Below are 23975 nucleotides of genomic sequence, written 5' to 3'. Positions count from 1 at the left end.
TACGGGTTGATCACCCATTATGAAGGGTCATTGATAAGTAGTACCACAAAGTTGGATTGAATTTCTTACATGTACAATTAGTTATTGAATTCAAAAGTATGACATTTAAAATAATGTGCGCCAACCCAAATCTGTGCATAGCCTTCCAACTATTATCTCATGCCCGTTTGACTTAAACATTCAGGTTACCGCCCAGGTAGATGTGATGGGTGCAGCACCTTCCAACTGGAAGATGAATCAAAGGTTAACCCACCATATTACAAATTATATATTTTCACAGAAGCTGGGTTCAGTATACAAAGAAATGTTAAGAGGAGAAAAATGTAGGAACAGAGGTGTTCCTACTATACACCCTGCCTCTGGAACAACCCTGACAAGCAAGGTTTTTTTTTTATTTGTATTATTTAACACACGTGCCAAGCTCAAGAGCAGTGTACAGAGTTTGGGAAGCAGCATTTGGGCTGGCATCTTAACAGTAGCACAGTACCGCGAGGTCTACATTGGTATGTGGAGACATTGGAATTAGTCCATGGTCAGGTGTTAATGAAAGAGCCAAGAAATTTGAGAATATTGGGGCCATTCCCAGCAGATACTGGGAGACTTTTCTGTTTACTGAGAACACGGTTTAAAGTAAAGACATGCCTTGCACACGTTATAGCAGTTTATTCGTGTAAAGGCAGAAGTAGGTTTTCTTTGGCCACAACAGGGACTGGATGTTTAGTTTCGGAGTGCCTGACATTTTCATTAGTTCTTTACAGGCAGGGAAACCCCTCTTAGTTTTAGGGACAGAGATTTTGCAACCCCTTTTTCTTTAATAAAAGTTATTATTACCCAAACTCATGCCACCCTTGTGTCCTGACTGACTTCTGCACCTTTACATGGTGGAGTTGTTCAATTCTGGCGAGTCATTGCAACTACTTTTTCCAAGATTTTGCCAATAAACGGGAGGTTCGTATTGGTCCTGTAGTTGGGCAGGTCGTCTGGATCTAGGGTTGGTTTTGACAAAGGTCACAGGTGACTAGACAGTGTCTGGGAGCGATCCATCTGCCGTCAATTGTTCAATGATGGACGCCAGAATAAGATTGTCAGATAGGTTTGAGGGAGGCATTTTTAGGAGATCTGGGGTAAAGAGAAGAGAGAATTCAGTCCAGAGAGGCAAAGTGCGTGTGTTAGGGAGAACTCTCATTTCTGTGCCAATTCCCTTCCACCTTAGAGACCCCCACACCTCTTTTGCTGTTCTTAAGAATATTTAATTTTAGACCTGGAGTGAGACCTTTTTGCTCACTCATGTGTTTTTACTTGATTTGGATTTTGTGGTTTTCACTGTTTTTGGAGTCTGATAAACTCCATAGACATCTGCTTTTGATATGGTGACAGCATCTTCAGTGTCACTGAGAGGTGCTTTGGATTTCTCTTAAGGTTTAAATACCTTTTCTTGTGTGAACTACAGTTCCCAAGAATAGTAAAGTGAAATTGACTTTACTTTTTTCTCCAGCACACACAATTGTATGTGGAATGCTGGGGGGGTTGCTTAGTAGCCCCATATCCTACTTCCCGTTAACCCTCCCTACTTTTAATGGCTGTTGGCAGTGGTTTACTTCTTCCTACCATTGTACTTTTCTACTGCAGGCTGAACCCTCAGCTGCAGGACAGCACCCATGGGTTACCATTTTGTCAAAATGGCACCCAGACTTCTTTTTTTGCGCCATTTTCAGTTTGTGAGGTCTCTCTTGGGTTTTTACTCTGCGAGTTGAGCCAGGTTTGAGCCCTTTGTTTGTCTTGCCTTTAGTAGGCTTCAGCCCTGAAGCCCGCCTCTGGCTCCAGTGTGTCTGGAAGGACAGGATGTGAGGGAGGGTCCCGAATGTCTCTAGGAATACCTGAATGCAACCAGTCCCTTCAGGACAGCCACCCTGCTGTGTGTGATCGACAGCCTAGGCTGTGCAAGAATGTAAGAAACCTGCTTAAAAAGTCAAGGGTTTTGGGACTAGAGGCCGAGTTGACCACTGGGAGAAACACCCGACGAAACCGTGAACGAAGCTTGTGGCCACCTCCTGGACCTTTGAATTGCCCGGTGAAGCACTACTGCTGTGCTGCAACACCTTTATCAATTAGAGCAGCTCCGGAAGGAACTACTTCTCCCCTTGGGTTAGTGGGACCAACTAACCCCGAGACGAACACCACTGGACCAGCCTCCCCGACTTGCTGTGTCTCTGTTGCTTCTGAAACCCAATGCCAGGGGTCGAGTGTGCGTAGTCGAGTGAAACGTCTGAAGCGATAACAAATCCGACTAGAAGCTCCAGGAGTCTCCCAAGGACCCTCCAAAAGCAGGACGACCAGATCCTGAGTCTACTCACCAAAGTGCCAGACCCAAGGAGTGAAGGAAGCCCAACCGGTATCCAAGATCCGCAACGGTTTTGTTTGCCAAGCACTGAAACCACGAAAAGCCACTGAACCGAAAAGAGCCTGTAGCTGCAGACGACCTCCCAAGTACAGCCGCAGGAGCCCTCCAGACGTCCTCCCTCTTGTCCCCACAACTGAGGTTCAGGAACAAGGGTCTGCACCACTGTAGCAAGAGAGAATCCAGCTGGACCACTCTTCTTCAAACCAGAGGTACTGTTTAGGCCTGGGGTACTTACCTTAATGCCTTTTAGCTGCGCTTTTCTCAGTTGGAAATTGCATTGGCTTACCTTTTAGAGTCAATTCCAACTCTTTTTCCACAGGCGTAACAGCTTGCAAGACTTTGATTTAAGAAGTGCCACAGACCCATAGACTGTGTTCCAATAGACTTTTGCTGTCCTGGTCCCCAGACCCCCTGAAGACTCTTCGAGTCCAGTGACTTAGATACCGTTTGTCCCTCATAAGGTGGTAGCTGGTTGTAAACTGTTACTGCTGGGAACCACTTATCTAGATTTCATTGGAAAATGTAGTAGTCCTCACTAAGTGAGAAAGTGTCTAACCCTTTACCTTTAAACCTTTCCTTTCTGCAACCTCAGAATCTGCAAAGCATAACTAGTGTGATCCATAAATGCCATTTCTGTCCTTGCGAATGAAGTCACCTCAGGGTGTAGGAAGTGTGTAAGAATCATATCCAAAGATTGTCCACTAACTTGTTTGATTCTGAAAAGTATATTTACATTGTTACACTAATTGCCTTTTTAAAGAATGCTCATTTAAAAATTGATGTTAAATAACTAAAACCTGGAGTTTAAGTGTTAATAGGTACTAATTTCATTGCTACAGCTCGCATTTAACCCTCTTGAGATAGGCCTGGCTGCACAGTCACACTACCAACTTGTTTAATAAAGACGTATACCAAAAGGTGGGTTACCTAATACAAAGCAGGTAAGTGTGTATTCTTACACAGTGTGACTGCACCAATTCTTACCTAAAGCGTGCCAGGGTGCAGGGGATGCTAATGCTGTGAGGTTGATTTGATGGTCCCTCGGATTTGGTCTATTGTTTCAATAAAACGTGTTGATTCCCTCATATTTATCCCGAGTTGCTGATACCTTAGGGTCAGGTGAGGGTTTGGTACAATGCTTTACTAATTCAAAGAGAGCTTTGCTCCCACGAGAGGCTGCCACAATGGTGGTGGATTAGTAAACAGATGTTGCCTCGGTAATCACAATCCTAACATGTGTGTGCAGAGATTGGCGAGGTCTCCAGAGTTATGGTTTTTGCGCCACGGTTTCTCTAGGGCTCTGATCGAGTGTTTGTTGGAGGCTACCTCAGGAGTGTACCACGGGGTAGATGGTTTGGTCTTAGCCCAGCTGAATTTTAGGTGGGAGAGTCCACTAGTTTCATAGCAGAGCTGCTTAACAATTCCAGGCCAGAGGCATTCCCTGTGGTGAGAAGTCTGCTTCTAGCTCATTGATCGGGAAGGTTTTGAATGAGCAGCGTAGAGTTCGGGGGCATTTAGTCCGACCTTTGTGAGCAGTAATAAAGTGGGTGACTGATGGGATGACAGCGTAGTCAGACAGGGGGGGGGTAGATGATGTGAAGACAAAGTCTAGTGTGTTGCCTTTGTTATGCGTCTGGGAGACCAAAATTTGCTTAAGGTCCATGAAAGTGTCAACAGCATGCTTCAAGTGCGGATGTCAGCCTGTGGCACGTCGACATTAAAATCACTGAGACAGACATTATTTCAATGTGCTAATTTGGCAGAGGAGATACGTTGGAGATGTCTGCAATGAAAGAGTCACTCCTGTGAGATGGTCTGTAGATGAAGTGGAAGGTGATTTATTCCTTGTGCGACAGAAGCAACCGGCAGACATACTCTTCCTCTAGTTATCGGAGTGTCTTGGTCGCGAGTCTTCACCACCAGACAAGCTCCTAGTACTGCTGGCAAGTGTCCCTTTTATTCCTCAGGGATATGAAAGAAATGGTATTTCTTCTCTTGATTTTTCTGCCTCCAATCATATAGAGAGAGGCTTGGAGATCTAACAAACCTAACCAACAGAGCATGTTCAACTGAAACCTAACAGGGAGTTGGTGACTTTGGCACTAGGATGCAACAATGCCATCTCCCTTGTTGCACTTAATCTTGAACTTGGGGGAGCAGCTGAGCAAACTATTGTGTTCACCAAACTTTATCATGAACACATTCTTGATCTCTTAATGACACATACACATGGATGTTATGAAATTGCATTTATAACGCGCCTCTACACAAGGGCATTCTCATGTAAAACTAAACATTGTGAATATCAGAGTCAATATATAATTCACCTCAAATATTTCATTCTCAATACATCATCCGTTACAAATAGACTTTCAAACTATTTACTGAATAGTCAGATCTATGTCCATGGGCTGTGTACAAAAGGCTGCATTCCGCAAGTGAGGCTTTGTGTAACTAGCCCTCTCCTGGTCCGAGGGCCTCCCTCCCCTAATAGCTCACGTGGCACCCTCCTCCCTGCCCCCTCCTCACTTACCTGCTGTGGGCTCTGGCCACCGGCTACCTGCTCTGTGCGCGCTCTGGATGCCACATCCCCAGAAGCCTGCTGCACTTTTGTGCGCAACCTTTTGTGCCCCAGGCTTCCAGGAACACTGCATCTAGACAGCAGCAAATGGAACATTTGGAGCAGTCAAATCCCATGAAGACACTGACTGTCCTTTGCCTACTTGTTGAGTCTGACAATTGATTTATCGTGTGTCTTCTGAAAGCAACACCAATCTCTTCCCTGCATGCTTCTGTCCTTTCTTATCCCTCAAGTCTTTCTTCAAGGAATATTAGTACCTTATTTCTGTGGTTTCACAAACTATCAGTAAGATACAGTCTTTACACTATTTATTATACTCACAGATACTCACGTACCACTAGTTGTTTGCAGTAGTTATTGCCTTTGTGGGCTCAGCTGAAGGGCTGATTGTATGTGTGTTCTTAAGCAGCAGCGGTCTCACATGAAAGACAGCTGAAGCGTCCTCAGCTCACGCATCCTCCGACAGAGGACTAGAAAATCCTTTTGATCTCTCAACCATCCAGCCTAGCATAGTTCATGTAAATCACACCTTCAAGCCCCAATTATCCACAGAATAGTGTAAAAACCCCCATCAATCAGTTTACTACACATCCCAAATGTATGGCTATACCACTCTGAAATAGAATACAGAACACAAGGACATGTGGAGGAGGGCATGTACGGATTGAAAACTATGATTAGCAGCAAGATGAGACAATTTTGCTAAACCAAGACCAAGGACCAGTTTATGAGCCATGCCAATTAAAAAATGCTAGTTATAACTGACGTAAAGAAGATCAGATAGCATTTAGACAATATGTCCAGTTCGGACTAAAAAACATCTGAAAACTGACAATGTTGCTCTACTCAGTCGTTGCCTAGTTTCCCCACTTAACAGAGCTTAAGTTCCATGCTTGCCTTAATTCATCCAAGCAAGGCACCCAGTTGTATAGTATAGACCAGCTAATTTCTCCCATATTACATCACATTTTACACTTTCAGCATCCAACCAACTTACAAATTCTCCATGCAGCCTTTAATTCCTTCTTCACGTTCTGCTTCATTTCCTAACGGTCCATAATGAGAGGAATGGAACAAGCAAGCAAGAGAGAAATAAGGAGGGGGGGAATGCAAGACAGATAACGAAATGTTGGGAGCCAAGGGGGCTATGTGATTGCCTGAGAGAGTCTAATGGACTAAACACGAAAACCAAGAGAAGGATTATTATTAAGGAGAAGGACTACGGTAAAGCAGAACAAGGATAAAGCACAGTGACAAAAAAAAAAAAAAAAAAAATGACAGGAAGAACTAGAAGAATATTGAGCAGAAGGATAAACATCTGTGATGCAAGCAATGCATGTCAATATCACTGCCAGTTGCCATGGCAATCAAATATTCTGCTTTAACACCGTCTTACTTTTCCGGAGCAATGTTTAGGGGACAAAGTGGCCCTGTGGCGCTACAGCACAATGTGCCAAAACCAAAAAAGAGTATTCAGGTGCAATGTCAGTATATATTTACAAAAGATAAGCACCCACTGTGAGAATGTAAAGATTAAGTGAAATACATTAACCGTTTAATAAACAAGAAATGGGAATCTGCTGAAGTGTCAGGGTGAACCCCCAATTACCTCAGCCCAAACCGGGTACACCACCTGAGGAACGAGTCAACATTGTATTAAAAGCAAGGTTTATTGTACAAATTATACAGGGAGCAGTTGGGTAGTACCATGGGACCAAACCAACTTGAGTCTCAACAAACTACATCCATTGATACATACATTTGAGCAACAGTTAAAAATAAAAAACATTTTATTACAACCCACCCCTTAACCATGATTGGAAAAACATTTAAAAAGAAGCTCCATCTTTTCCAAATTCATTGTCCCTCATTGGCAAATCGACAATCTTCACGACTATCTCCGGATCGTATTCGAATTCCGCCTTTCCTCGCGATTGGTCCGTGGTAGGTTGTGACATCATGGTACAATGAAACATTCACATATAGTAGAATACATTACTTATTAACAATGGACCTAGAGCCTTTCGGGCTGAAGTGTGATTGCACATGGTCCGCTCAGATATTTTAGCAATACAAGGAAGGGCTGTGTGAACTACTGATTGCGATCTCATATGCACTAGCCTCCTGGCACCTCTTACGACATCCGAATCTATGCAACCACTACTCCAACATGTACAGCCCCTAGTTTCACCCTGAGAAAACAATTGAACACTGGACACCCTTGCCTCGGGCACCATCTTTATTGCTGGCCCAAGCAAACAGTCAACACCCTCTATACAACTTCAATGTAATGAGCAAGATTACACCTGTTCCTTGTGAAACTATTAAGTCATAATCGTACGTCCTGCTAGATGGCTGACCTGCTACTGGATGACTCACTCTTCCTCCATCAAACCGCCAAGCCCGAAAAAGCAGTCTCTTCCAGCTACCTAAAATTCATTGTGCAACTACTAACTGCAAAGTCTGAATAAACTCACAACCACACTGCATCCAAATATAAACTAGTTATTAAACTTCATAAACGCGTTATTAAGCTTATTTCATATGTTCACCTGTGTGAAGGAGTTATAAATAGTATTCCCTCTTCACCGCAGAATTTCAGGACAGAGGCCCCCCACTCCTGCATGCGCATTGAACCCCCTCGGTCTCCCATTTTCCACGTACTTCAAAACACACTGTGTGTAGATTGTGTTTGTGTTACATTTGACATTTGTTGTTTTAAACATTGTATCTTTATATGTTCGTGCAAAGCTAATATGTATGAATTCTAGACTAACAGTAACACTAAAAGTAACATCTCACCCATATTTAGCTACACTCGATACATATGACACTGCAACATCGTGCCCAGTTTGCCGATACCATCAGTCATCAATATAGCACGTGCAACATAACTCATCATAATCAGTTGGGGTGGTCGGGAAGGGTCCCCATGAAGTGAGCCTCCTTGTCCTTTTACTGTTATGCTGATTTAGCTCTACCCATTTCCTGCCTCTTGAACAAATTGCCTGAACCAGAATTACAAAACCCTTGCCTAACTGCCAACTGCTGTCCGGGTCCAATAGACTGTTGGGTTCAGTCCAATCTTTTGAGGCCACCCATTCACACGTGTAGGACGTGTTTAAAATGTCACTGAGAGTGAATGCCTTCCTGTGCTGTGCTCAAGCCAGTCCGTGGCAGTTCAGAGAGGGGGCTTCATGATTAATCATTCCAAGGGATAGGTGGGCGTTTCCAGCACGCACAATTAGAGCCAAAGACAAGGCATATCTTAGATCATTTACATGATAAAAACATCTTTTGCCACAACTTTAATTCTACCAGTACACCACCAAAATCATTTAGGGATATGCTGCTACGTGGAGTGGTAGTACTAGTTCCCTAGTATGCAAAATGGGAGAGTATGTTTTTATAGGGCCTAGGGGTAAAGAAGCATGTGCTTAGTGTGCATTTAGTAATATCTACTTACCTTTCTGCACCAGCCCTCAAAGTATTCACTTCTCCTTCAAACGCCTTAGAATTAACCCACCTCATTTCTGAATTCTTGATCTGTTTTGGCTGCACTACAGGCACCATCACAAATAACATCTTATGTAACATGCCCCACTTTCGTTTGCACCCCATGGAGGTTGTATCTTTATTCTCCCCGTCCACTTCCCCAACTTAACCCCTGCCCTATTTGATTCCTCTGCAAACTACTCTGGATAACCCAAGGAGTAGCACAATATGCTAGTTTCCAGATAATCCTCTGTGCTTGAAGACCACTGTGGAAAGTATTCGGTGTAGTACACAAGATTACCAATTTATTAAAAAGCCTCCTGCTCAGCTCCTTTCTATATTTCCAAGTGGTTTATTTCTTCAAACCAGTCTTGCTTCACCCATCCTCTTCCAGTTCTCATTTTGTATTTCCCCTCAAACAGTCCAGTTGCCTCTGGTAATGGCACAATAGGCATCATATTGGGAAAGCCACTAGACTGTAGAATAAAAGTTGAATAACAGCGTATTAGTTATCTGTTTTTAGGGAGGTGATCTTAATCAAATTTGTGGTTCGCTTGGTACAGTAGGGGCAAAATGTTGAAAGCTCCCATTTGCATAGGTAGGGGCAACAAGGACAGGAAAAGTGTATGGGGTAGACAAAGGACCAGATCTTGCCAAGTGTGAGTTAGATTTGTTACTAGGGAAACAGTGCCTTTTTTGCATGAGAGTATGTGAGGATGCATCCCTGTGACATATGCTGTTCTTTTATGAGTGTGCAGTCCACATGTACTATGCTTGTTTTTTCCCCTATGTGAAGTCTCTGCAGAGCTCTTCATAACAGTAATTTCCATAGAGATTCCCCAGGCATGCTGGACATATGAACACTGGAAAAAGCTACCAACATCCTACTTCGGTGCCAACGTTGCCAGCTTCTCAGGCAGATTTTAATGAGCACTGTCGGTATCCAAGATATCAACTGGCAAAATAGTCAAGATGGTCAATGCATTGAAACGCTATACTTTCCATTTCTCTTTGACCCGATCACAGTATCGAATGAATACAGTGTTACTAAGGAAACTATATAGTTGATCTAGCGTTTAGCCAAAGTGTAAAAACGACTTCAAACAATTACGAATGCTAGTAATTATGAATGCTAGTAATTAGTGTTGTATGTAAAAGGTAATGTAATATTGGAATTAATTTGGTGTGAATAAACTAAATGACATGGGACTGCAGTATTTAACACTGGTGGAAGACTATCTTTATCTTCACTCATCACCTGCCATAGGGTATTGCATTCTCATGGGCTGAGCTCCAGGGAGTCGCAAGCATCGTTCCAGTGGTACAAAGCTAAAACTCGGCGGTAGCAGTAGATAGTCCTGTGTAACCCTAAATGAAAACTATGCCTACAGCACCCGTCCACTCCTGTGCGAGAATCCCACCGGGTGCCAGCATTAAGTAGAGGTCCTAGAAAGTGAACATGGGGCCCAATACACAGACATCAGGATTCATCTCATTTGCACCACACCTAGCTGCCATCCCGTTTACAAAGTGGAAGGGCACAACGCAGTTACAGACCATCATTGCAGGAAGCGATTGAGCTTCGGACAAAATACAAGTTATGCAAACAAGATTTACCTGGCTTAATCGGCTGCTGACACCGAAGGACTTGGTGGGTTCTGAACATGCGCAGACATGGTGTTTTAACAGTCTGCACCTTTTGTGAGGTCACACTGCTGAAAAGGGGACTTGAGCAGCTAGTGGCTACTGTGCGCAGAAGGCCTGACATGGTGGTGACTGGATCACAATGAGGGCAGCCACTTCTTGCTTTTCAGTTGTCCACCTAAAGGGTACAAACAAAACCAGTGAAAATCTAGCAAATCAGCGACACAAAATTGGGCATGTCTTATCTTATGGCAAAAACATTTTCTCAGATTACCATTCAAAATGTAAACAGGAAAATGATCAGAGAATTGTAAAAAAGAAATTAGTCTAGCAAAGTTCACACTTAAAGCTGCACTTCAAACGTATGAGTTATTAATCATGAGTTCCGCTAGTAGAAGCCACACAAGGGAATCACTTTTTAGTTCAGTATGCTCCCTTAGTGTTACCTGTGCTTGCTGATAACGAGGTGCAATCCCTTTTGAAAGCTACATGATAAAATCATACCAGAAAGAAATCTAGACCCTCGCTGTGGGGCGGTGAGAGAAGAAACCAGTGGGTGGACCAGCCCATGCATTCCAAAAGCATCCAGTGTATCGATCAGCCCATCCATTTGCATAACTTCCTTTTTATACAGTATGTATAAAAGGGATGGCCATAGCTCAGTGAATTAGTACACTTTCAAACTGCATCAATGAAGTATTTGTTATACAGAAAACCTTGGCACTTTATGAAGCACTACATGCTAAATTCCTTCCACTTCGAATAGTCAAGATTCTGGAATCATGGACAGGTGAAGCTCAAGCTATGGCGCTCCCTCATGGAATTCACACTGCAGGAGCAAAGCATTTTGGGCAGGCATCCTGGGCAGCAGGAGACGAGACAGAAAGGCACCACTTGTCAAGCTAGCTCAGGAGCAGAGGACGTTTAGAGCTACCCATTCGAGTTTTTCATATGTCTCTACTTTGCCATCTTCTATGTACTGCACAGGCAATCCATTACTGTATCCACGTAGCATCCAAGTGTCGTACAGAAAAGTAGCATTCGTGTTGATACTTTTTGCTTTTCTTAAAAACAAAATCGAGGGTAGCGATTACTGGTACATTTAGGGTTAGGTTACATTCTTTGGCGATTAAGAACATTTTCTTATCAACTAATTTTTCTGTCATTTGATAATGTATGAAAGCATATCAACTGCTTTTGTAGGTTAATCAGCATGTAGCCACCCGGTAAAGTAACAGGAATTGTTTGTAATCCAACAACAGACAATGTATTAAAAGAGGACAGTCCACATGGAGCATTAAAATAAGTATTAAGAAAATTGGGGCTCCTGTGCAGTAATTTTAGATACCATATTAATACATAGTTGCTCAACTGGTTTTCTTTGCAGTCTTGGGCATACTTGTGTCTATCCGTAAATAGGTTGGAACAAGGATTTGATAATAGCGCAAATTTAATAGTGTACTGCAGAATGAATGACTGGTCAGCATTTAATATAGTCATATATATGGTGAGCTCTTCGCAGAACAATAAATGATTATGTTAGTGCTGGAGGTGATATTCTACATGCCTCCTCTTCAAGGCACTGAAGATCTAAGTATTTGTACAATATTCTGCCCCACTTTCAGATGTGATTTTGCCTTGTATGATGGAGCATACACGTACTTGTCTTTCTAAGGCAACAATGCAAACAGGTTTGCTTTATGTTGCTCGTATAACAGCTTTCTTTCCAAAAATCAGTAAATTTTTCCTCATAAATGTTATCAGTTTCTTAACACGGATTAGAGTATCTTGGAAGATATCTTTTTTATATCCCACCCGAGTCTATGAGGTGTCCCAATATTGGTCTCTTTCTTTTAGCTATGAGCTAATTTCCCTTGGAGCAGCATAACCCATGATAACAATGTATCAAAATCTTAGTTCTAAACGCCATGTGACTTTTGTAGGGACACATGCCTCTCCCTCCCACCCCCAGCAATTTAGATGCCCAGTGATGTTTGACGAGGTGCAAGGGGTTATGGCAACACATTCAGTTCTGCACTGCAGAGGCATGGCAGGGAGCACCTGCGATCACAAGTAGCACTTCTTTATTTCAGAGGGACAATTTGACCTCTAAAGTATCCACTGAGCTCATGTGAACTACCAGGTGCACATCATGTGGCCCACAGGGAGGGTAATATTCTAAGATGCCCGCCAATCATGCAAACTGAACCCAAGGTGGTGGGACAGAAGACCAAGTGTTGGGGGTCCGGAATAGATTAGATGCAGAAAAAAAAAAAAATTCGGTCGAGGTACTATAGGGGACTGGTAGTATGTACATAGGATATATCCAACCAAGGTGGGGAATAAACACAGTATACTGTGTGTGTCACGAGTGGCAACAATGTGCTTTAAAATGTCCTGTTTGCTTTGAATTACCTAGTGCGCTCCGTGGCAGTTGGGTTCTACAGCACACTCCATCACCTTTTTCCTTTTTGTATACAAAATAAACCTAGTTATCCTTGCAAGAGGTGCACCACTTTTTTTTCCCCCTCAGGAGTGTTTTTATTTTGCCTGGTGGTCTGTCCTACTCTTTCTTACCCAGATATCTACAATAAGCTGCTTTTGTTGCTCCGCTTTGAATTATGGTTAGTTACCTTGATGTGTCCACAAGTTGTATTCTAGCTTTATTCCTACTTCAGTCATTAGAATTTCTCATGCCTATTCGTCCCCACTGTAAAGCAGGTGTGAAAGATTTTTGAATAGACTGGAGCCGCGTGCAGCCAAGGAAAGATAACAAAAAGGATTCATGGCAATATGATAAAATTAGGAGGGTATGTAGGACAGTAACTTCATCAGAATTTTATGTAGGTTTGCTTCCCAAGCCATATTTTTGGAAAATCACGCATAGAATGAATTTAGATGGATTCCTTACTATGAATTTTGAAAAATCGTAGTCCACTACTCGAGTATCCCATCACTATTTCTCAATGAAAATCTAATCTCCTGTCCAATGCCTTAGTCTCCCACCCCTGCCATTGTTGGACACTAATCTGTTAGGACTGTACTATGAAGAACTATACAATTACTGGAAGAGGTGCTCCTAAAAAAAGATTACTGTCCAAGGGCACACATTCAGAGTCTGTTCAGCTGAAAACAAGATTACCTAACGTCAACATAGTATCTGCTGTAGATCTCTCAACCATGTGTTTAAGGTATTTCATCAAAAGAGAAGCCTCAAGGTGGTCTTCATTTGGGTCCTTATTTGAAGGATCAGATATCTTAATATTTTAACAAATGAAAGGAACAGCGTCTTGAAGGTCTTGAAATTGTGTCACATGTGCAAGCCAATCTTTATTATTTTACAAACGCCACATAGGCGGTGTTCTTGTGTCGCCAATAAATACATAATTCGGCAAATTAAAAGCAATCAAACTGTGTGTTATAAAGTAATTGAGGGCATTCAAGGATTGTATTTTCTGTTTTATTGGCTGTATTAAAAAAAAAAAACCTTCACGCCACTCTCAATTCAACTGTTTGTAACACCACCCCCCGCCCCCCCAAACCCCCGACCCCCGCAAATTCAGCGTACAGGTTTATCAATTGCCTCTAAGGCGCTAGAAGCGCGTACATCCCTTAAATTCTCCCTTTGAGTTTAGATATACAAGCCATTACAAGAGCAAAACAAAACCCGCCAGGACTGCAAATTAATGTCTGGCTTGAAAGATGAACTCTGCCTATCCCTCCTGCAAGTTTAGGAGGCCGGCTTTTAACTGTGCCACGACTTTCATGGTCTAACAAGCCATGCCGCGCGCTCAGTGCAGCGCTCCTGCGTGCGCGTTGCCGGGTTCTTGGGAGTCTCAAGGGCACGCTCTTCCCAAAGCCGCCGCCGCCGCCGCTGCCTGTACAAGACGCGCGCCACTCAAACTCGCAGCGCGAGCAGCAACTTCATCCTGCGAGCTCTCAGAGTGCTTTCTGATTGGCTAGCGGAAGAAAAGGGCTCTATTTTTAACCTGGGAAGCGCAGCACTGCCCACGGGCCGCTCTCCAAATCCGTTCATCAGACAGCACCGCCGGAGGCCAGGCTGAAACGTGACCAGTCCCTGCCACGCTCAAGGGCAATCGGCAAACAATGACGAGAGCCAGACTAGTTTATACCAAGCTGTGCGAAAACCACTCACCGTTCACCCAACGCAAACCTATAACTAAATGTATTGCACGTTCTCACTTGGGGTACCATGTGGCCCACGTAAGTTAAGGCCAGCTCAAATGACAGACCGGCTTCAAAATGCATCGACAATTCACACATTGAGACATATAGTCCACACAAAGTTTTTTGTTAAACTGTAACTCGTGAAAAGAGGGCCTCTTGGAATCCGTTAGATGTTTCAAATGATGAACCCTATTAGTATTTCAACTGGAAAGTGACTCCGATTTAGTCAATTAAAGCACTGGCCTAGTTTGCATGGCAAGTTGGAGATAGGGGGTCCCGACTCCCGCGGTCCGTTTTACGGACCCCAGGGTCACCTGGCACCCTGTGAGCATATGGGCAACTTGTTTCGGAGGAAAGGGCACAGAAGTGCCTCGGCGGATGCCATGTAAAATGCAACCCGCGCGCACCTGCAGAAGAACTGTTCTACGGGAAACAGAGAGAGCAACTACGGATCTGCTCCAGAGCGAGCAGCAGCACTGGAAACACTTGTGTATAGGCGCCTTATAAATGCCATGTCATATCATCCTGAAATCACAATGTCTTAGAAAGGGGACGATGTCACCATGCCTAGGCGCTCGTGAAAGCCCTTCGTTGCAAATGGCACCAGAATGCTAGAGTCTTTTACTGACCTTCGGCTAACCGGCTCCACGGACACACAGTAAGCCCTGCTGCTCCGGCGTCCCCTCGCTCCGGAAGGACACTCCCACCGCCGGCTGCGTGACGTCTCTGCTTTGGAGATCTCCAAAACTGAAACGCGCGCTGTTTCGTGATGGGCCGGGGTCGAGAAGTCCGCCTCCCACAATAGAGCACTGAGCAGTTCTATTACCTCCAACATGGCCGCCGTGTACACTACACGAGATATGATCTAGATTTTCACGTGTCTATAGACACACTCTCACACTCGGTATAGCAATAGAAAACGGACAGCAATCCAGGTTTAAGGAGAGCTACTAGAACTAGTGTACAGTGCAAGTGCCAACACCTTGTCTGGCGCTAACCCTTGCCCAAAAAAGGTGCTATTTTGCAAAGTACAAGTTGTGTCCTCTGCTAGTTCAAGGCGATACTGGACCCAGGATCATTTCCCAGACACTCGGCTACCATGAGCGGAACAGTTACTGTTTTGAGGGCACAGGATGAAGCTATTCCCAGTTTCCACCCATCTCAGAGCACAGAGATCAATAACCTTGTTGTGTGGTATGAATGTTTTCCTGTTGCCATCTATGAAAGCTGAAAGAACCCGCTGGTGGCACTCTCGTAATAAACAAAAACAAGTTGTACACCTGGTCGTCTCCATTTTCCTAAAACACCCCCTTTATTTATTTTCAGCATTCATTTCAAACCCGTATTTTGGAAAGCATGGACTTGCAAACAATTACAACACCCTGATACTTGAAAATGTCTTACCTGCACAAGACAACCAGACATCTCCGTGTGTTGTCCTACTTGTCTTCACATCGCAGAATTGTTTTACTCTAGCACCTTCTGAATAAAATGTGCAAGTGTGTATGCATTACACTGTTTCAGTCTAATGTGGTGCAGCCATCTTTTGTGGAGAATAGACAGAGCAATGCATTGGAATGCTTATGGCCCCAGTGTGACTTGTCAGGGAAAGGGCCATTAATACTCTCCAATCCACACATGTCTGCCCCAGTCCATACATGTCAACCCTCCCGATTTAGGTGGGAGACTCGCGATTTTTCAGTGAAAAATATAGCTTTTTTTATTTTATACAGTTTATACAAACCTTTAAAATCTTTTAAAACACAATTACAAAACAACATGTAACATACATCATTTTACAACGTTCCACCTGTTCCTCGTGTCCTCCCCCTCCCTCCATGGTCCAATTACCCATCACTCCTATTAACCGTTGCTTATTCTTTAAGCAGCATCAATCAGACTTAGTCGCCCTTGCTTATTCTTTAAGCAGCATCAATCAGACTTAGTCGCTCTTCAATTGTTCTTAGAAAGTTTGTCAGAGGAATTAACAGTTTGGAATCAGTTCTATTAAACATGTGGCCCCACCAATCGTCCGCACCCAAGGAGGGATGGTTAATGCTCCACGATCCCAGATGTAAAGTTCTTTCATTGCAGAGTTTGGTGCAGAAAAGAACTAGATGCTTCAATGTTTCCGGTTTGTTTTTGCGAAATCTACACGTAAGGTTCATGTTGTTGTTGCCTTTCCACTTCTGTAGTCGCTCTTTAGTTTTAAAAAGATTCATGCGAAATAACATGAAGCGTCTACGTGCCTCAGGATCTGGGAAAAGACTAATATAACGTTGTGCCTTGTTAAATGCGTGAGCTTCAGCTGGAACGTCTATCATCAATTTTGCTACAGCTCTTTGTTCACAAGTTCGCTCCCAATCTATGCGCCAGATCTTTATTTTCGCAGCGTTCGGATTTTCGTGTAATGTGAGGATCTTGATGTCGAATTCATTTAATTAGCTTTCGAATCTCTGCATCCACATAGCCACTAAATTCTGACCTTTAGCCGATGCACTGTGGAGAATTTCAAATTGTAGAATATTTTCTTGTACTCTGGTCTTTCGAAACAAGGACAACATGTTCCAAGTGATTCTAGCCTGAAGTGAAATGAGGGAAAGTTCATGTCTGATACACGCGGTCTGCGTTCCTCTAGGGAGTCCCAAAACTTTCATCCAGAATTGATTCTCTAGTGAAGACCATAGTTCATGGGTGCAACCCAGTGCATTTTCGGCCCCATAGATCAATACTGGAATGACCTTTTGTTAATAAAACAACCTTAATGGTTCAAGAGAGAACTTCCCGAATTTCTTTTTCATAATTAAGGCTTGGCTGGATAGTTGAACACATTTCCTCTTAGTGTCAGCTACCCAGGGACCATCGTTTATGCAAGAACTTAATATCATTCCCAAATATTTCACACTTTTGCGAGATCCTGAGCGGAGTTCCATCCAAAGTCCAGCTCAACTTTTTAGCTGTTTTCGAGGAACCTCCTTTCAAGTTCTTAAATATCAGGATTTCACTTTTGTTAGAATTGATTAACAGCCGATTCGTGCTTACATAACTCTGAACAGCGTCTAGTTTTCTTTGTAAGCCGGTCGGAGTTAAATCCATCACGACAAGATCATCGGCGTAAAGTAGCCAGCTTATGTGTGAGCCATTTATTTTCGGCGGGAATGATCTTACTGCATCTATCGAGATGCCAATGTCCGATATGAACAAGTTGAAAATGGCAGCAGCAAGCGGGCAACCTTGCTTTACACCATTACCTGTCGCTACTACCGTTGACAACGTTCCAGCTTGATCCAGGCGAATCTTAATCGATGTTTCCGTATGTAGTTCTTGTATCGCAGATACAAGATCTTCCGGGCAGCCCCACTGCCGCAATTTTGCCCACAAGCGGACACGGTCAACAGTGTCAAAAGCGCTCAAAAAGTCTATGAACGCCGAGTATACAGCAGTATTGGTTTTTATAGCCTCCATTTTTGCCAAATTCAGTAGTAGTAAGTTTAAAGAACAGCCAACTTGTTTGACGAAGCCCGCCTGTCTGGCATCGACATGACCTGTATCTGATGCCCATTGAACCAATTTTTGTTGAAGGGCGGTGGCATAAACCTTACCCAGGACATCTAACAAAGCCACCGGTTGATAGTTTTTCGGATTTGACCTGTCCTCTTTTTTAAAAATTGGCACAATGATCGCCGTTTTCATGATTTGGGAGAGTTGCCTAAGTTGTTTATTCTTTCAAATAATACAACACATATCTCAGCCCAAATCTCGGGATGTTGTTTTATAGTATAGTTCGTTAAGCCATCCGGGCCGGGAGCTCTTGAAATGTCCACGATGTCATCTTTACAGAATATGAGCCTTCTGGGTGGGAATGTGGGCTTTACACCATCGTCCACTCTTTTGTTCCCCCTGTAAAGGTCCTCGAAGTGGGACGTCCAAGCTGTTTCCGTCACCAGACACGTTTGCAACGATTTTTGCGGGGCCTGCATGTTATTTGTAATTCTCCAAAACTCCCTTGTGTTTTTATTCTTTAGGATGGTTAACATTGACTCGGCATCATTTTGTAAAATCATGTGTACGTGGGCCTTCAACCAGTTCTTATAAGACTGCTTAGCTACTTTAATTGATCGTACCTGTCGAATGGCCAGTCGCATCTTCCATTTTTGTTTCTGAATTTCAGGATCAAACCAATGTTTTCGGACCGAGTATGGTTTTTTCAGTCCAGAATTCTTGGTCTTGAATTAGAACAAAAGCTGATCATATTCCAAATTAGTACTATCCTGACAATAAGCCGTTGACAGCTGCGTAACCTCTTGTTCTTGGAGACACAGTTTTACCCTGTTTGCCACTGCCGAAATAGTATGTTGCCATTTCAGGGATCCCTCCATTGGTGCTGTAAGTAATTTTGTTATTAACATGTTATGGTCACACTTTGTTTGGATCTTGATCTCAAAGGATTTTATTCTAACATGCAGATCAGTTGACACAAAGACGTAATCAATTATTGATGCAGAATCCGCACGCTTCCACGTCGAGGCAGGTGGTATATCCCCAATCGTATTTCCATTTAGCATTTGCAGTTGTCTAATATCCATTTCTTCAAGCCAATCATTGGCAATCGCCTTTTTGTCTTCAGTTGCCAATTGGAAAAGATCAACATTCAAATCCCCACATATCAGGATGTTTGCCTTTGCACTCTCTTCATTGAGGGCATCCACAATTTCAGTAATTTTCTCCATAAATTCACGTTTGCCTACTTTCTGATGGTTCCAGTAAACGTTTATAAGTGTTATTTTATCATCGGTCCCACACCCCAGATTCCGTTTTATGATGGTCGTTTCCTGAATATACGGAGAATGGTTATAGGACTTTAAAATCCTGAAACCGGAGGCCCTGTTTACCAATGTTAGTTACCCCGCCATAGGTCGCCCTTTCGCCAGTTTTATTGCTGGGTTCATTGCTACTTCGAAGTTACTCACTATTGGCATTTCAGCTAACCATGTCTCCTGCAAATATACAACTGCTAGCCCGTCCAGCCAATTTGTGTTAAAAAGATGTATAAAACCTTGTGTGTTCCAAGAGGCCACTAAACACTTGTTTAAGGTTGATTCTTCCTGGCATTATTGTCGATCTTTTGTGTTGAGCGTTACGGCGAGCCAACCCCAATCACCATTGTCCTTGCCTGTACTAGTACAGTTGTGCGGTTCAGCCACAGGCAGTAAAGACCCTTGATTTCCACTTATGGTGATTCTGCTCTCTGATTTAGGTGCTTCAGATACACTCATATCATTCGTCGACTTAGAGTTTGATTTTAAATCCTCTGTCCTGTTAACTTCTTGTGTTAAATTTAGCCACTGGCCACTAACCTTCGGCCTTGGTTCAATCATTTTGATTTGTGAACACTCTTTTTTATTCAAGGAGCGCAGCACAGTACTCTGATACAGGCAACTTAAAGCTTCTCCATTGTCTCGTGAATGCGACACGTCGTGTCTCAAACTGAGAGAATCCAACATATAGACTTCAAATCCCAGTGAAAATAGCGCAACGTTTGCCTCGATGATTGTGTTCGCTATCAATGAAGAACAGACATGGAGAATGACTTTATCATTTCGGTTTTCGTTAGGGAATTCAATAATCTTTAGATCTTTAGACGTGATCGCACCTAGACTGGGAATCAAATCAAATGACCTAGTGATGTTCGCACGATTTAGGATCAGCTTATCCTTCGAGTCAATCCTCTCGATCATCACCTTTAATCCTTGTTCAGTTTCATTCTCCCTTTTTGCCTTCCCTCTGTATCTCCCATTAGGGTCCACTTGAGGAGCCAGGTGAGCGATAGTTGAAGGTTCCTTTATTTTTCTGTTAAGGCTTCTACCCACAACTACCACAGCTCTTCGCTTGCCATCAGTGTTTCATTTCTCGTCGTAAATCGTAATGGTTTGGGAGTCCTCTCTTTCACTCATTTGAGCTTCATTTACTCTTTTACTCAAGTTAATCCTTTTTTCAAATAGAGTCACAAATGGTGGACTTCCCAGAATTGTGTGATCCACTTCTGGGTCTGCTGATTCATTAACAAGGTGACAATTTCTAAAAGTCTTTAGCGTCGCCATCTGTGGAGCGATGGCCTGCTCCAAATTCCCAGCCCTCGGACCTAAGACTGTGGAGGTTTCCTTCTCTATTTCTACTGAGCGATCGTTAGGTGAGCTCTCTTGTATCTCTACAATCGTTTTATGAGAGCTTTTATCTGATCCTTTTAGTGTCACCATATCATCGTATGCAGACATATTCAAGAGCTCTTCAGGAATGTCAATCAACGTTTTAACTGCCTCCATCTCTGGTTGGAGGGAGACCACTTCCTTAGTCTGCTCTGGTCTTTGAATATTTTCTTTCAATTTGGGTTTGGTTAAATCTTTAGTCACTATTTGAACGAAGTTTAGGTTCCTCAAAAATTTTCTTGCTCCCCTATTTTGGTTGGTTCTTTTGACCATTAGGTTCTTTGGTTTTATGACCATCTTTAAAGATTTAATTTTGGGTTCACCTGAGGTCTTGCAGTTTGCTGGGGTGCCTCCAAAAATCGAGTATACATTTAACTTTTCTACGCCCTTGCTGACAGCTGGCACATTTTCGTCCTTACTGGTTTGAAATGCTGTGTTTGAAGTTGAAGGCCTTTGGTTGACGAAACCCGGCTGCCTCTTACAGGCCCTCGCCTGTTCAAAGACAGTATTAAAGGAAATGTCAACAATTCTTTCACCCACCAGTGAGATATTTAGTTCCTGTCCTTGTGGACTTAACACAACATCAACTGGATTCGAGTGAGCTTGACTAACTTGAACCTGGTCTTTGCCGTTGGTAAGATCTATCACCTGTGATTGAGCAACAGATCCACACCCCTCCGACTCCCGGGGTGACTCTTCTGTTATGGTTGAAGTTGCATCACTACTAGCTCCAGCGTTCGCTTGTTTTGTCTCAGTACACACAGTTAGAGGTACTAATGTACTTCTTCGTCGTGTGTTACTACTGTTTGAGTTATTATCACAATGTGATCCTATACGAGTTAAACCATCGTATTTGTACAGAGCTAGAGCTTCTCCTGCAACCTCCACCAAAAGATTTTTGTCCAAGGTGTCATTTCTCTTTTGCTCACTTAGAGCTTTGAGTGAGGTATCCAGTACTTTTAACCCCTCCTTGATGTTGCAAGAGGATTGATTGCATATTAAATCCAACTGAGCAACTTTAGTATTCAATATGGCCATCAATGTTGTAGAGTCCTTCATTGAGTCACTCAGATTTTCATAAAGCTTCATGAAAGGGGCCATGGAGATCGCAAGTGAAGATATTTTGACGGCTTGTAGGTCTACTTTTAGGCCAACATCACTACCCTCATTATGATTAATCTTGGAATTCCGCTTCTTCACTTTCTTTTGCTTAGAAAGTCTTCCCCTCCTTATTTTCGGAAAGGGGCGGTCCATAAGGGATGAGTCGGACAAGTCACAGATGGCTGATGAGTTCGTACAGCTACTAGGCTGTGATTTTTGCGTGATCAGTGGCATTAATTCTGGTCAAGCCGTTTTACATAAACAGCTCTCTTCTGTGAGTTCAATTGATTAAATGACAAGTCCTGCAATAGGGACTCACTTGTCCTCTCGATGGGGGCGCATAAAACCTGCTTTGCGCGTTTGTACTGAACATTTCTCCAAATATCCTCATTTGCTCCATTAATTGAGTGTTCTGCCGTTTTAGGGTTACTTTCTGCATGTGTGGTGTTTCATCCTGCAAAATGTTACCCTTTTTCAATTTGTTGTTACATATTTTATTCATTGCAATCATGTTATGCAGTATATTGTTTACTACATCTATGGAGTCTCGGCGCTCGTCACTTCTTAAACTCGCTGCAAGCTCCATTGTTACTGATGTTCTTACCTGTCCATCCGGTGTACTGGGGTCATTAGGCAGACCCGTCGAGGCACAAAATACCTCGTCATGAAGCTCCCCCAGGACGGGCCCAATGGAGAGAAACTCGGGTCTACTCTGTAAATCAGATACCATAAGACCCACAGCAGGTCCATCACACAGGGGTGGGTCCCCCCTCTCAGCAGCCCATGGTGCCTCTCCAGGAAGTGCCGCGGTTCCAGCCAAGACATTTCCTAACCCGGGAGGCGGTGCTCTCCCTCCCGAGTTCACTGTCTCGGCTCCCTCGCAAGCCAAGTGGTTCGCAAGTCCGTCAGAGGGAGTGCCACACCTGCGGATGCGCATATTGTCACTCGAGCGCGTCTCCGCTCGCAGCCCTCTGCCAACTCCTGCTCCTCTGCTTCCCGCGGCTCCAGCAAGGCGACCCGAAGGGACCAAAGGGACCGGACACTGGGCTTCACCACCCACCTCCAGCGCCGGCCCCTGCACACCCAACAGAGTGCCCACACTGTAACGAACCGGTGACATCCCGGGTAAGTGATCTCTAAGATTGGGCTCATTCCCGTCAGATTGAGTAGAGCTCTGTCGGGGGCCCCTCCCGCCCGTCCCATCACCAACATCGAAACTACAGTCAGTATGGCGTGGGGCGTAACTCAGGGATTGTTCGCTAACGTTGTGCTCAGTGGGAAAGGGCATCAGACTCCTTTCCATTACGTTGTCTTCACTACTTAACGTGGGTGCTCGTGCAAAGCGTCTATCTGAGCCCCGTTTGCAATCAGGGCGGCACTACTAGATTTATTTATGGTAATGTTAGTATTAATGCCACCCACACATGGATCTTCACATGATTCTTCAGTCGTTGAAGTGCATGAAAAGAAGCAACTTACTTTCTTTGCGTCTTGCAAATTTACAGTGCTGCTGGCCTCAATTTCCTCTTTACCTCGTTTCATCTGTGCACGGGTCCGTGTTCTTGAAACCGGAGTAGCCATTAGTTGTCTGCACCGCCACTCGCCAAACAGCCTAACAGCAGTTTGCTCCAGCCCTTTCACCACAGGGCCTAGGGCCTTTTAAGGGTCAGCTGGTCAGTAGTTCTTCCTCCCTTAAAGGCAGACGCACCTCTCCTGTAAACACGGGATGTGAAACTCCTCTCCTCTTCACTCTCCACAGGCTAACAGCAGTTTGCTCCAGCCCTTTCACCACAGGGCTTACCAGGTAGGTAATTCAAACCATCTTCTTCAGGACCATGGCCCTCATTACAACCCTGGCGCAAAGCGAAAAACGATGGCGGTAAAGGATTACCGCCATCGTTTTCCGCTAGGTCCGATTAAGACCCGTGACCGTTAACTACGATGCCATTAGCGGCATCGTAGTTAACGCTGCCACTAACTGCACCAAGGACACGCGCACACGACCCCCCACACCGTAATTACCGGCATGGCGGAAAGGTACGCAAATGCCGACCCAAGCGGACATGCACCTAATGCCATCACCCAGCTCGTTAAGTACCTTACCGCCATGCCGGTAATTACGCCATCGCGAACCAACCGTAAAGGGCCTTGTGCAGTGAATCCAGCTGCCACAGGTGCGCAGAATCAGCACAGGTGGAGGCAATACAGACTCAGGAAGTACAAAAAGAGCACACCCAACCCCTTCCCAGACCCAGTCACACTCCACAATGATACCAATAGGACTAGCAATGTTGGGGCTGGAGGACCAGATAGCAATGCAAGTGCTCCAACTACAACTATAACAACAACAACAACAACA

The 23975-nt window shown here is 43.9% G+C and overlaps 1 protein-coding gene across 1 annotated transcript in view; it reads right to left on the bottom strand.

Moving 5' to 3' along the window:
- The window catches only part of NNT (nicotinamide nucleotide transhydrogenase), an 832744-nt gene extending 817673 nt beyond the window's left edge, over positions 1 to 15071 (bottom strand). Inside the window, exons 1-2 of the mRNA XM_069627238.1 lie at positions 14939 to 15071; positions 10095 to 10299 (exon numbers count right to left, since the gene is read on the bottom strand). Coding sequence (XP_069483339.1) covers positions 10095 to 10245 — 151 coding nt within the window. The 5' untranslated portion in view covers positions 10246 to 10299; positions 14939 to 15071. The remainder of the gene's footprint in view (positions 1 to 10094; positions 10300 to 14938) is intronic.
- Between the last annotated feature and the right edge of the window lie 8904 nt (positions 15072 to 23975).

Source organism: Ambystoma mexicanum, chromosome 6p (genome assembly GCF_040938575.1).
Source record: "Ambystoma mexicanum isolate Mex_15411 chromosome 6p, UKY_AmexF1_1, whole genome shotgun sequence".
Classification (NCBI taxonomy): Eukaryota; Metazoa; Chordata; class Amphibia; order Caudata; family Ambystomatidae; genus Ambystoma; species Ambystoma mexicanum.
Note: the sequence above shows the minus strand (reverse complement) of the source record. Positions and strands in the feature narration are given on the sequence as shown.